Source organism: Vespa crabro, chromosome 2 (genome assembly GCF_910589235.1).
Source record: "Vespa crabro chromosome 2, iyVesCrab1.2, whole genome shotgun sequence".
In the NCBI taxonomy this organism is placed as follows: domain Eukaryota; kingdom Metazoa; phylum Arthropoda; class Insecta; order Hymenoptera; family Vespidae; genus Vespa; species Vespa crabro.
The window spans coordinates 14,390,976-14,405,925 of record NC_060956.1 but is presented as its reverse complement, the minus strand read 5'-3'; the positions used below and the strand labels follow the sequence as shown (position 1 = coordinate 14,405,925).

The window sequence follows — 14,950 nt, the reverse complement described above, 5'->3', positions numbered from 1 at the left end:
ATTAAGCGAACGATAGGTACGAAAAAAAATCGATAAAAATCACCACGTATCGCCTCGAGCTTGAAAGAAAGGAGAAAAAGAACAGTATATAAGAGCGTGATATCTCGAACTTTGTCACGAGCCTGTTTTCGTTTCGCACCCTATAAAAAGGTACAATGAGGACTGAAAAACTCGGATAGAATTCTTGATACTTGATGATAAATATAATACAATAATAAACTACCTATATAAAAGCGCTTTATTTTTTATAGATATGAATTTACGTAGACAGGTGTATACAAGATGAGTAAAATAATTATTTTATAATCAGCAAATTACTGATTACTCTCAATAAAATTATTTCAAATTGTAAAGCACGTTTTTATTTTTTTTTTTTTATAACACTTAGTTTTCGAGAAAATAGATTGTAGATATTTAATCGATATCAATCTTCATATACAAATAGTTGATATAATAGTATACGAAGATCGATAAGAATCAAAATCAGTTCGAATCAGAAACATGAGAAACATGTGTTAGTCTACGTACCATAAGAAAGAAAAAAACTGATATAAGAATATTTCTTTGTACAATTTCGATTGATTTTTTTATTACAAAAGATCGAATACTTACTGATTTTCTATTATGATCCTTTATATAGTATATAAGTATATATAATATAAGTATATTATATAGTATATTCTATATGTGTGATATTCAAGCAACCACGAACAGTACTTTGCAAGTAGAAACGGCTTCAAATTGTAACGGGTCATTTTTCGGAAAATTATGGAAGAAAAAATTAAAACGAATCTAGGTCAGTGGGTTGCTGTAATAGAGATCGTGCTCGTGGAACCGTGCTATGGAGTTTGTACGTATAATTTTACCTTTACGAGCCCATTAACTACGCTTTTCCTATGCCTTTCATTTTATTCGCTATTCTTTCATTTCATTTCATTTCGTTTCCTTTATTTTTTCTCTTCTCTCTCTCTCTCTCTCTCTCTCTCTCTCTCTCTCTTTCCTTTTGGCACTGTTTCGGTGTTTGACATTTTCTTACCTCGTTCCTCTTTAGAATTTGCGAAGAGTATCGACAAAGCACCCGTATGTTGTAAGATCTTTCGATTTTTCTCTTATTTTCTTTTTCATTAAGTTTACAGATGGAGTCAAAGATTTATTCATCCTTATAGGAGTGAATCCTATTTCATCTTGACGATGACTTTTTCTTCTTTTTCCTTTCGCAAAAAATATTAGCTGTTGCCAGAGAAAATTCACTTTTTCCGATAACAGAAAAACTAATTTATCTTTACATGGGCGTTACTGATGTATACGTCGTACGTGCACGTTCAGTTTATTCAAATATTCAACAAATATTTGCGAGAAACAAAATATTAAAATGCTCTCCTGACTTATTATTTATTACATACTGTTTCACACTTATAATATTTTATTCACACTTAAAATGTCAGATGTTAAAAATATTTTAACATCTTTTTTTAAATTATTTAATTAATTATTTAATTATTTATTAATATAAAAATATATGAAATAATCGTATTATAATTACAAACAAAAAATTAATAAACATACATACACATTTGCGCGCACGTATGTGACAGTGTTTCTGATAAGATGAAGTAAGTAATGTAAAGTAGGATATAGTATTAAGAAGATAACTACTGCTTAGCTATACGTTATGATTTATTAACGATCCTCTGATGATCTTTTTCCTTCAGTTAGTAAAAAGCTACAGAATATACAAGAATATAGAAGGACAAGGGGAAGATTCATCGTTTTCACTTGGGCGATCATAATTTTCATTTCTATTCCTCTTATCAAGCAATCATTGGATTTGATATTGCAAGGTCGACACGAGAGAAACTTATTGTAGGAAAGAAAACAGAAAAAGAAAAAAAGAAAAAAAATCTATATTCGCGTTTCTCCAAACTCTAAACTGAAACTCAAACTACTAGTCGATCAAAATAGCTCTATCGAAGAGAGCAATTTCGAAAAGAATTGAACTAGAACGTTGGTCAATACTTTCCCTTCCTCGAAAGAGAAAGGAAAGTCAACGTCTTGTCTGGACGTCTTTACGGCGCCATCGTCGCCAAGTTTTACCTTCTTTCGCTAAACTTTTCCTCCATTTTACTCCTTCGACTTCCGATCGCTGAGACACGAGAATAAGAAAGAGAGGAGGGAGAGGGAGAGGGAGAGGAAGAGAGAGAGAGAGAGAGAGAGAGAGAGAGAGAGAGAGAGAGAGAGATGAAGGTAGTGGTTCGACGATGATGCGTTGTAACGAGCGTAAGGAAAAAAACATGCGGGAGCTCGTAAAGTGGGCCAATAGAGGGGCGGGAAGACCTATAAGCATGCAGAGCGTTACGCCCTTGTGTTTCTCCATCCTCTACAACCGAGCTTTCACTTCCACGTTCTCGATGAGCTTGCTCGCTATCACGGCCTCGTTGTTTCCAAATTCTCAAGGAACGTTAAACATCTTTCGTTCGTACTTCGGTCATTTTTGAGTTGAAAAAAGAAAAAATTAAAGAAAGAAAAAATTAAAAAAAAGGAAAAGGAAAAAGAAAAAGTAATAGTAAAAGAAAAAAGAAATAAAAATAAAGTTCAGAAAGAATAAGATAATAAACAATAAGACAGACAAATGGACAGAGTAAGTGGCTTTGTGTTGAAGTTCGATGCTAAAATAAGATTTCGATGAGTCCACGTGCGAGAGATTCATCTACTAGCTAAAGCAGGTAATTACGAATTCCGCCATGAAAACTCATTTAAAAGTCGAATACGCCTGTACTCATTGCGAAAATTGGAATTCGCTCTGGTTCAAAGCGAACGATGATGAAGAAGAAGAAGGAGAAAAAGAGAAGGAAGAAGAAGACGTGCTACGACGCGGTGGTTAGGTATTCGTCGCTAGACGAATGAAATTTCGTTCCACGAAAGAGCCTCACGTCCGTCCTTCATCTTTCTCGACTACAACTAATACCTATCAGACCAGACTCCAAATGGAATTTATTATAGCCGCATGTTACGACTTTACAAATTATCTAAAAACTAGCGGATCTTTTTATGTTATTCTTATTCCGGATAATCGTATCTCATCATTTTTTCTTTTACCCTTTTTTCTTTTTTTCTTTCTCTTTTTTTTTTTCTTACATTATTATAAAATTTTAACGAACAACTGTTATTCCCATTCAATCATAAAGATAATATAGAGCACGCATTTCTAATCGTTTAAGAATATTAGTGATTTAACCCTCGATGATTAAATCTTTTGTCATGTTTATCAACAAATTATATGACATGAAAAAAGAGTTACAGTATATTACTTACGCTGGTATGATTATACTATATATCCAAAAACAATTTATACCTGAAAAATACTCATAAGGAAAAAACAAAAAAAAATCTTTAATTATACGAAGTAATAATTTTAACTTTGGTAGTGATAAAATTCAATGTTGCGTAGTATTATATAGATGATTAAATAATCTCGAAACATAATCAAAACATCCAAGCATAAGAAGCATAAGAACAATAACAATCAAAATAATATAATAACGTAATAATAAAATAGTTCGAAATAAACATCACGAATAACATCGATATATCAAATTGAAATAAATTTGAAATCGTTACAATTTTTCTTTTTTATCTATGTGGTTGTACGTTACCACTCTATCAATAAATGAAATCGGAGATGTGATTGCGTTTTATTGAAAAGAAAAAGAATAAAAAAAAAGAAAGAAAAAGAGAAAAAAAATTAGAAAAAAAAGAAAACAACAACAACAACATATGTAGGTAATATACGATAGTAAACTGTTCAAACTCTTGGTTGTTCTCGTAGAAAGTCACGCGATCGAAGATTGCAATCGGAGAAGACATAGTACTCGGAACAATTTGCGAATTCCAAAAGAATTAATCGATGAACGATCCATGTTCTCCGTTCTCTGCATTTCACTCTCTCTCTCTCTCTCTCTCTCTATCTATCTTTGTCTCTCTCTGCCTTCCCAGCCATTTTCGCTCTTGCATGAACTCCCCCTCCCCCTTCTCACTCTCTCAACCACCGTCTTCTTACCCTCCGATTGCAGTCCGCAAATTTACGAGCATGACTTTTGCCGAGATCATAATTCTTCATGGTTTCTAAAATGAATACTAACGATGTCAGCCATGACTGCTTGATCATGGTCTATGAAGAGAATATAATAAATTGTCCTTAATTATAAAGCAGGTAAAGAGAGGGAAAGAGAGAGAAAGAGAGAGAGAGAAAGAGATGGAAAGAGATCAGTTGATCGAATTCACAGTTAAAGTTTAAGTCAACGATCAAATGTAATAAACGTGAAGTAAACGAGGATTGAAGGTATGCGTGGATTAAGTAATTAGTTACTTTTAATTATAATCGTTTCTCATAAAAATGATCACTACATGAATTTTCACGAATCACTTTTACGACAAATACCTTTTTCTTTCATCGATTAGCTTTTTATTTATTTATTTTTTACTTATTTATTTCTCTTTCTTTTCGTTTTCTTTACAAGAATATGTCAATGCCTTATAACTTTGTTGGAAAGGTGTTTATAGCTCTTGGATATGGAACGATCGTATATACTACATAAACATTAGGATAGATAAGCGAACGAAGGGATGACCTACATTTTTGAAGGGACTTAAAACGGGACACGAAAATGTGATATATGATATATATATATATATATATATATATATATATATATATAACGAATAATACCATATAGTAAAAGAAAGATTAATTATTTTCATTTTATGTGTTACAAACTTTCATCGAGTTTGAACTTGAAGTGTACGATTTCGATTACGAGCTGCCATACTCTCTTTCATCATTCAAATGGGTGTGAATCTTATCGACCTTGTCTTATTTTCTCATCGGAAAGCATCGCACGTAGGTACATACATCTAAGCCAAACTAAACTAATGGAATACCCTTCCAGGGTTACATACAGTATCTATATTCGTTTATACGTTGTATAAATGGAAGATGAATTTAATACGATTTATGGGATTTCTGTTTAGACATTATTTACAAATGTCGAATGTAAGGATATCATCAATAAGGATACCTTTAAGATATCGATAGGAATCTAACAAAACGTTGACGAGTGTATTTCGTCCTCTTTTATCATTTTCCTATGATCTAAAAAACGATCGAATACATATTGAGTGGAATGTATTCGAAGGAATAATACAATATATATCTCTATGGCTGACATTTGTCCTCTATACTTAATGTTCCGTACTGATGTTATGAGAGAGATATACTTACCTTCTATTCTGGACATACTTGTATAAACAGCATTCTAGTGTTGAAGTATTGATATTCGATTGGTATTTGTTTTTACCATACGAGTAAACAAAATGATCTCTTTCTTTTTCTTTCACTCTTTCTTCCTATGTCTCTGTCTTTATCTTTATCTCTTGTGTTTCTTTCACGCTCTTTTCTTTTTTTTTTTGCTCTTATCATAGATTTTATCATTGAAAAATGTAAAGAAATAAAGAAAGAAAGAGAGAGGAAGATAAAGACGTTAGTATACAAAATGATTACTTTCTTTTGTATGTCATTGTTAGTATCATAGTTTTTAATACTACATATACAATGTATGCTTTTATCATAAATTGTATTGTTGTAAAATGATTAGAGAGAGGGAGAGAGAGGAAGAGAAAGAGAGAGAGAGAGAGAGAGAGAGAGAGAGAGAGAGAGAGAGATTAATAAACGAAATGATTACTTTCTTTTGGATTCCTTTCACTTGTTTCGTTCTTTTTTTACTTTCTTCATAATTTTTAATGTTCGAAAAATGAGAAAAGGAAGATGTTAAAAGAACGTTAATTCCATTTATAGGAACAAAATCTCTTGAAAATGTTTAGCCATGTGTAACGAAGCGATTTCGAAAACGACCTTTCCATTTCGTTAGACTGCTTCTCCCGTTTCACGTTCTTCTTTTCCCTCGATGTTCACGCAAAGAAGAAGAAGAACAAAAAAGAAAAAAGCAAAGTTGGAGAAAGGGGTTTACAGTTAGTAGAGTCGATGTTGTTACGTTTATCGTCTATGGTGCGTGAAACGTTATCCAAAAAGGTGTTACCTCCATGTTGCCTTCGTGAACGGTTTAAGAGAAAAGTTGAAAGAGCCAGAGGGACATTTACGAAGACAAAAGAAAGGAAGGGGGTGAAAAGAAGGAGAAGGAGGAGGAGAAAGAGGAGGGTGATGCCGTCAATTCTTCAGACGTAAATCCCCGTTAAAAGAGATGAACGTCTCGAAGCATTTTAGAGGTCAAACTTTCTTTCGGTTTGTTTATTGAACGTTAAAAGCCGATACATCGAAACGATTTAGCCCGTTTATTTTGCGTTATTATAGAAGGATAAATACGGGAACCATTCGTGAAATCTTTTGAGGAAAATAAATCTCTTTTAAATTAATAAATCTGAATTAAACGAAGATAAATAAAATTTCATCTAAAGTGCAAATTGAAAAGAGGATCTTTTAAAATATCCATATCGAATCCGTTTAGGTAAGATCTACGGTCTTTAAAGTCGAGATTGTCACGAGTTATGATGATTTCTTACTCTTTCTTTCTCTCTCTCTCTTTTTCTTACTTTCCTTTCAAATTCGTTCGAAGAATTTTACGACTAGTCTGTGTAGATGGGAAAAAAGAAAGAAAAAGAGAGGGAGAGAGGGAGAGAGAGAGAGAGAGAGAGAAAGAGAGAGAGAGAAAGGGAGAGAGAGAAAGGGAGAAAGAGAGAAAGGGAGAGAGAGAAAAGAGAAATTGCTTCATGGGAACGAAGCTGCGTATTCTCGCCGTTTGAATGAGATTTCTTTTCTTTCCGAGAAAAAGGCAAATAAAAGAGAAAAGCTCGAATTCGACCGTTCTTCCTCTTTCTTTCTCTCTCTTTCTCTTTCTTTCTTTTTCTCTCTTTTTTCTCTTTTTTTCTCCTTTCTTTTTTTATTTTTTCTTACGGAATGTATCGCAGTGTACTTTCCTTTGTACGGCCTTTTTTAAAGTTCCAAGTTCGATTTTTTTTCTAATTCTATCAAATACAAAGAAAGAAATAAACGATGAGATATACATAGATCTATTCCATTTGTATTCGTACGTGTAAATACGCCTTTCCATTGTTTTCTAATGGGCTCTAATAGCTTTCGTAGAAACTGATCTTTGTCATCGTCGTAGTAGTCGTTGATGTCGTATAATAAATTTGTTGGCGAGTACCAACGAGGCAATGGGAGTCACTCATCGTCGTGTATCATCGTACGCGTTAACTACGTTCGGCGTAGGAAGCGTGATTAATTAGGAAACATCCACGTGTGCGGGGAATGCATTTAAAAGGGGAAAATAAATTCATCGTAGTTGACATCGAGGGCGACGAAGATTGGGGGGATAAATAGTTAATGCGAATGGAGATGCCGGTGATTACGTAAATCTTTGAAGATCTTTTTTACCGGTTCTTTTTTCTTTTTTTCTTTTTTCTTTTACAAGGTTAAATTAAACTCCCTCATCGAATCATCCCATTGAGGGATAATAATAATAATAATAATAATAATAATAATAATAATAATAATAATAATAATAATAATAATAATAATAATAGTAATAATAATAATAATAATAATAATAATAATAGTAATAATAATAATAATAATAATGATAATAATAATAATGATAATGACAATAATAATAATAATGATAATAGTAATAATGATTATGATAATAATAATAATAATGATGATGATGATGATGATGATAATAATGATAAGAATAACAATAACAATAATAATAATAACAATAATAATAATGAGAAAAGTTGTCTATCTATATCGAACATTTAGAAAAGATTGCTTATAATGAAGGGACCGTCCTAATTTCGACGTTGACGACGCCGATAGGAGAAAATAGATGAGCTTGGTATCGCGTTTACAGTTCTAATCGTGGTCGCATGCGCGACCAAGGCGAATATCGCGTTTCTAACATAATGAGAATAGAAAAGAATTATGAGCTCGAAAAGGGTCAGAAGCTCGTACGTGATCAAGGATTTTTCTTCGATCGTTTCTTTTTTTCTTCCTTTTCTTTTTCTTTTTCTTTTGTCTTTTTCATTTTTTTTCTTTTTTTTCTTTCTCTCCTCGAACGAGATCGATTCGTTTTCTATGATAAACGTTTATCCAGAGATATTTATCTTAAACTAGTACGCTCGAAAAACTCTCGAATATGTTAACTTATTCTTCAATCTTTCACGAGAGTTATATCGACGTTACACTATATCGAACAATTAACATTTTGTTATCTTTCATAAAATCGATTCCAGATCGATAAGTTCTCATTGAGATCTAAATGATTGTTACTTATTTCCGATAAACGAATACGATGTATACATATCGAGTTATCAAATATTTTCTTCTTTTTTTTTTAATTTCTCCTGTATTCCGCTTGGAAAAATGTATAGAGGGCTAAAGTATTAGAGGAGTATTGAAAAGTTGAATCGAACCGTTCACAACGACCCTTCTTACGCCACTTATATGTCACGGCCGGCTCACAGCCGGGAGACATTGATATATCTATCGAAAGCTCTTGGATAAAGGAAGATGGCGATAGCTATGTACATACGTATCTATGTAACTACGTATGTATGTACGAACGACTGTATGTACGTACGAACGAGAAACGGCTCGTGAAAGCCGGGTCGCAAGCCATACAAACCTATGTATATGTATCTACGTAAAAATAACTATCAACTGAGAATTTATTTCGATTTATTGATTTCGTTTGTTTATTTGTTTGTCTCTTTTAATTTTCGATTCAGCAAAGAAGTTTTGTCGGAATAAAAAAGAAAAAGAAAGTTTCAAAGATAAAATATAATGGGACTTTAAAGAATTATCGTCGTATTATAAATTACCATATCGAATTGATATTTCATATTTTTTCGTATAGTTCAACTCTGAGGATTAAAAAATTTTTTCTCGTACCTTCGTACTTGTTAGTTCGCACGGATGAAAAGCAACGAAGCGACGGCAAAAGAGGAGTAGTTTATGTTACGTAACCGTGTAAACATACGAGGGCGCGTGTATAGAGAATGTCTGCGCATATTTCACAGTTGTCCTTACGCTTCTCTACTCGAGGTAACAGTGGAAACTTGATTTTTCATATCACCGTCATTTTTCTCTTCTAAACTAAATAACAAAGACGATCATTTGCCTCTGTGATTTTGACTTTTTTTCTTGTTTTTTCTTCTTCCTAAGACTTATACATATCACACTAAAAATAGTGAAGTCGTACGGTTCAGTTTAAATCTTCTTTATAATCTATCAAGAATCAATGCACTTTTATATTTTAAAATAATTTTTTTCAAATATCGAATTTTTATTAAATTACTAGTGTAAAATAAACTTTTGAGAAGGCTAGATCAACGAAAAGATATATATATATATATATATATATATATATATATATATATATTTATATTGTATATACAAAAAAATATCGAAAATGTAGGAGGATTTTCTATGATGATATACATAGGATAAAATGTTGAAAATGTCAGATGTATATAGATATATAATTAGTCACTTGGTTTAATTCTTCTAATTTTATCGTTCTGCGAGGAAGCATTATGCTACGGACGCGTCAGCTTTTCTATTTTCCATGGCTTAACATTTTCATTAGAGAGATTTTAAGGGTAAATGGTGATCGCTGACATTTATCATCGAATAATTTATTGGCCTTGTCAACATGGATCCATTTAAATTATTGAATTATTTTATATATCTATATAGCAATAATTACCAAACGATTTCTTTCTTTTCTTTTTCTCTTTTTTTTTTTGCTTTTTTCCTTTCCTTTGTTTTTCACGCTCAAGCTATTATCAACTATCGTCTACGGCCTTAATTTTATCTCACTTTATTTAATCTCCTTCATTTTCGACACTTTGGAAAACGAAAAAAAAAGAAAAAAGTCGAACATCAGTAGATTGGATTGGCTAGTTCGTTCGATTTATAACGAGCGATGTTCGTCGAGTGGGTACCTTGTCAAGAGAAGGTACGAAACGAGATTGGTAAAATAAGAAAAACTAGGAGAAGAAAGAAGAAAAGAAGGGAAAAAAGTAAAGAGACACCATTACTTTTTTCATATTCATCTTCTTCTTTTTCTTCTTCTTCTTTTTCGTCTTCTTCTTTTAATTTATCTACATATCGAGTCGGAAATTCCAATAAGAAAAATTGATTTTCCGTAAGCTGCTCAATTGGAAGTTTTAATCAATTAGGATTAATGAGACATAACAAAAGGAGGTACTCCTTTGAACAGCGTACATAGTCAACTCGTATACTCATTATTTATATCACACATCTATGTCTATATTGATCAATATTTTATTTCCACTATTTACATATTCTTCATAAGTTAATAAAAATATATTATATTTATAATTTTTAATTATCGAATTTTACAAAATACAAACAAATTTTCCCCCTATTAATATTTCCTCGCAATATTCTCTTAAACGGCTCTTAAACTTTTTTCACTGTAACAATCTGATAATATATAGTCTATAATACTCTTTTATGAAAAAAAATTAAAGTGCTAATTCTTTCATATTGTTACTTAAATCTTTAAGAATGTGGGACAAAGTGAGTTCTCGTTTTATCTCAGCGGTCGAGTATATTATTTACTATGAAAAAAAGAAAAACCAAATAATTATCTTTGTACAAATGTGAATTCTTATTTATAACTTAATTTTTATATCTCTCCCGGTCGTTAATAAAAGCAGGGTTGAAAAATTAAGCAATTTGCAAATGCGAAGATGAAGCAAAACGAGAAATAAAAGTTTATTCTTTTTAAAGAAATTCTCTTTTTTCGCATAAATTTCAAACATACCAATTCAAATAAATTATTCGAGACTATTTTTAACAAATGTCATTAAAATTTCGATTGAGGCAAAATCATAAAAAATTAGAGGTATTTTTAGATGGGCCTGAAGTTGTTAGGTGGGCGAAAAAATCTGAAAAAAAAAATAAGATTAACTCGAAGAAGAGTGATTTATATTCTTTTTTTTTTAGATATCATTTAAAAACTTTTGACCAATCTAGGAAGACTTTAGCATCCATCCTTCTATAATGGAAATTAAAAATATTTATGATTTTTATCGAAAGTTAATATTACATTATTTCAATTCACTTTAACAAACGTTAATAAGGAGCAGCAACAACATTTTTATTTCTTTTGCGTCGATGAACAAGCGAGTGAACATGAATTAATTTGATATACATATAGGTCGATCAAAGGTGATGATAGTATGTTTTAGAATTGTGCACGGTATCGTAACTATCGGTCGACTCTTCGGGTCTCTACAGACGACGAGTTGGTTATCGTCACAGCTTGGCTTCAAGTGTAAGGTCAGAGTTATTTTAGAGATAACCACGTTACCTTCGACCTCCTCCCCCTTCCTTTCACCCTACTCCTCCCTTTCTCACCACCCTCCTTCTTCCTCGCTATTCCGAGGATTTACATAAATAAAATAATAAACGATGACGCGAAAGAAAGAGAGAGAGAGAGAGAGAGAAAAAGAGAGAGAGAGAGAGAGAAAAAGAGAGAGGGAGAGTCTTCTCTTACCACACCCCATTCTTTCTATTAGATTTTTTCGCACAATTTTTTGTATCTCTTAAAATTATCGTTTTTTTTCGTTTTCTTGTTGGATTTTAGAAAAACCGTCAGTATGGAGATCATCGAGGAAGACTCTTACGAAAAAGATGCTCTCTTTTATGTTGAACTTGGGGAACCACAGTTACAAGGAGGTAAGTTTTAAATAAATATATATAATAATAATAATATAATTTAATTGTGTGTGTCCTAATGTTCCTCGTATTCTTTTTAATTGTTTACTATTACCGTTGAAAAGTTGCTCAGGTCATTATTAGTCGAGATGTTTCTTCGCGATGGAGTAAAAAAAAGAAATAGGGAAGAAAAAAAACAGAAAGAAAAAAGAACGAAGGGAAGAAAGAGAGCTGCAAGAGATGAATGAGAGTGGTCTGACGATGAATGGAGCCGATTATAGTCTCTCGGTGATTCTAAACTTATTTTTCTTTTCTTTTTTCCTTTCTTTCTTTCTTTCTTTCTTTCTTTCTTTCTTTTTTTCTTCTTTTCCATTTCTTTTCTAATTCTTTTTCCTTCTTAATGAAGATTAATTCGTTCGAGAAGATCGTTGATCGGTATGCCTCATAACTTTTTAAAATTGCATGGAATGAGAGGGTTGAAATTCACGGAATTTCACTCTATATATCCCTGTTAGAATCTATACGGAGAGAACATTTTTTTTCCCTCTCATTGTTTCAACGTGTTTTCTAAAGGAAGGAAGAAAGAAAAGATGAGGTGCATTCGATTGCAACGAGAAACGGTACGGGCATTCATTTTTTTTATATTATTTTTTGATGCATTTGAGGAATGCACTTTTTTTACGCTTTCTCCCTTCATTTCGAATCGATAATGATACATTGCTTTTAAATACATTAAATATATCGGTCAAGTGCGATCTATGTACATACATATTTAACTAAATATAAACATATATATATATATAAATATATGAAAATATATTTATTCCAGAGAAATACAGTATTCTATTACGTTTCCTTTTCATTAATTTGTCATGCTTTCGTCAATATTATACTTGGATTTTGTCACACTGAATGTAAGTTTTGCATAAACACGTTATAATTATCGAATATCGTATAAATTTCGATGATATCTGTTTGATCTTTAATGATAAAAATATTAAATACAAAAATGTATTTTCGTATAGATTGTAACCAGAGATGCAAAAGTTTCTAAATGATTTTATAAATCAATTACTACTTTTCTTGAGACTTTTTATGCTTTTAATTAAACTTGATAGTTTTACAATTTGATAAACGATCGGTTTAAAATTTCTCGGCGAAAAAAGAGTAATTAATTTATTAAATCACCCAAAGACTTTAGTATTCATCTTGTATTATATGTTGAAAAGCTTAAAAAAAAGAAAATACTTCTTTTTCATTTTTGTAGGTTTATGTCAGTCTCATCCCAAAACGTTAGTACATTTAACATCATAGTTTATATATACGTTGCTTCATAAACGTCGATCGATTTCTTTTCAAAAATGTAACTTTTTTACTTTTGGTGATCTAGCATGATTTGCATATTACGAGTTTTCCTAACGTCCTCACTCGTAACACTCGCTCTCAAGTTCATGCATATGCATTACCTTATTTTATTTATAATTATTTTATCCTTCGTACTCTCTATTCTTCTTTTTTCGCAAGACGTACCTATGGCAAGATGCAGAAATTCATTCATTCATTCGATCGTTTTAAAAACAAAGTAAAGCCGGGTGTAAAATCCTGAAATTTCGCTACCGACTCATTCGGACACTCTGACAACAAAAAAAGGAAGAAACAAAAAAAAAAGAAGAAGTAAAATGGGCGAATGGAGAAAAAAGATAATCAATTAGCTGATCGAATTGATTTCACATCGACGAAGCAAAATCTATGAAGTTGGTCTAAGAGATGATTAACTCCATAATGATAATTTCATTATTTCTTTGTATCGCGCAATCAAATAATAAAAGAAAAAAGTTATTTCATTCTCGTTTCCATTAATATAATATAAAACATTATATCTACTTTATTATTTTTACAACTTTTATAAATTTATCCAAAGTATCCTTTCCTCAGATTATTTTTATAATGAAAATAAATTTCATAAATACACGTTTTACATGTTAATAGGTTAATGGCTTGGGTATTATTTATTTTTAGATAGGTATATATATATATATATATATATATATATATATATATAAAATTCCAAGAACGATCGTTTGATGATACACATGTAGGTGTATACATACTAATCGTTTGGTATTACACGTTCTTTTGTATATTAATCACGTGACATTGAGAAGTAATTCGAATTGTTTCTGTCTCGAGATCTGTTAATCCAGCTTTCAGGATGTCATCTCACGTAGGAAAGGGAGAGAGAAAGAAAGAGAAATAGAAAGAGAGAATAGAGAGAGAGAGAGAGAGAGAGAGAGAAGTGGGAAGACAAATTATTATCCGGCAGCAGGCGGAACAACTCCGATGATAGTAGTGGGGTTGGACTATTATTAGCGTGACTCACATTCCCATTATTTCTGTTGGCGTTTCTGAATGCGCTTAGGTGTTGTTTCATGATTCAACTTACGTGCGCATCATACCATCATAGGATTATTCAAACGCGTTTCATGCTTTGTCTCACCTTGAAACCTCTTTAGTTAACCCTAAGACACATGACAAGCTAATTAATGATTTCTGGATGGAAAACGATAAACGTTATAAAACTAATCACATAAATGTTATTAATAAGTGCCACCTATAAATAAGTGCTACAATTATTTCATAAATGCTATTAAGCGTTTAAAAACTGACCGATGTGTTAATGTATACGTGTACTCGCGAATATGTGTGCGCGTTTGCGTGTATGTGTGCGTATGTGTGTAATTTGACCAATTTTGATTAGTATCGAATAGTTTACCTTTATTACAATACTTTAACACCTACAACATATTTATATACATATATTCATATTAAATATTTACAACTCGATTAAACAACTTGATATAAAACTGGTTAACAACAAAATCTGACGTTGAATTAAATTCGACATAGGAAGGTTTTGTATTATGAAAACAAAATTAATAGAAGATATGAAGAGAGAAAGAGATGTAGAGAAATAGGTGTTTTATGTATAATAATAATTATACATAAATATTAGATATATTGAAAAAGAAAATAATATAATATCGTTGTAAGTATGTTCGTGATATTTATCTAAGATATATGAAATTCGAAACATTGACCAAAACAAATAAAGGATATTCAATGAAAAAGTATCGCCAGTTTCTAGTGAAATATCGATGATAATAATAATACGATGAAATATTCGAC

The 14,950-nt window shown here is 31.4% G+C and overlaps 1 protein-coding gene across 1 annotated transcript in view; it reads left to right on the top strand.

The window, feature by feature from the left end:
• LOC124432919 (sodium/calcium exchanger 1) overlaps positions 1–14,950 on the top strand; it is a 72,447-nt gene that overhangs the window by 3,803 nt on the left and 53,694 nt on the right. The window contains exon 3 of the mRNA XM_046982258.1: positions 11,694–11,785. Within this exon, the coding sequence (XP_046838214.1) occupies positions 11,694–11,785 (92 nt within the window). The remainder of the gene's footprint in view (positions 1–11,693; positions 11,786–14,950) is intronic.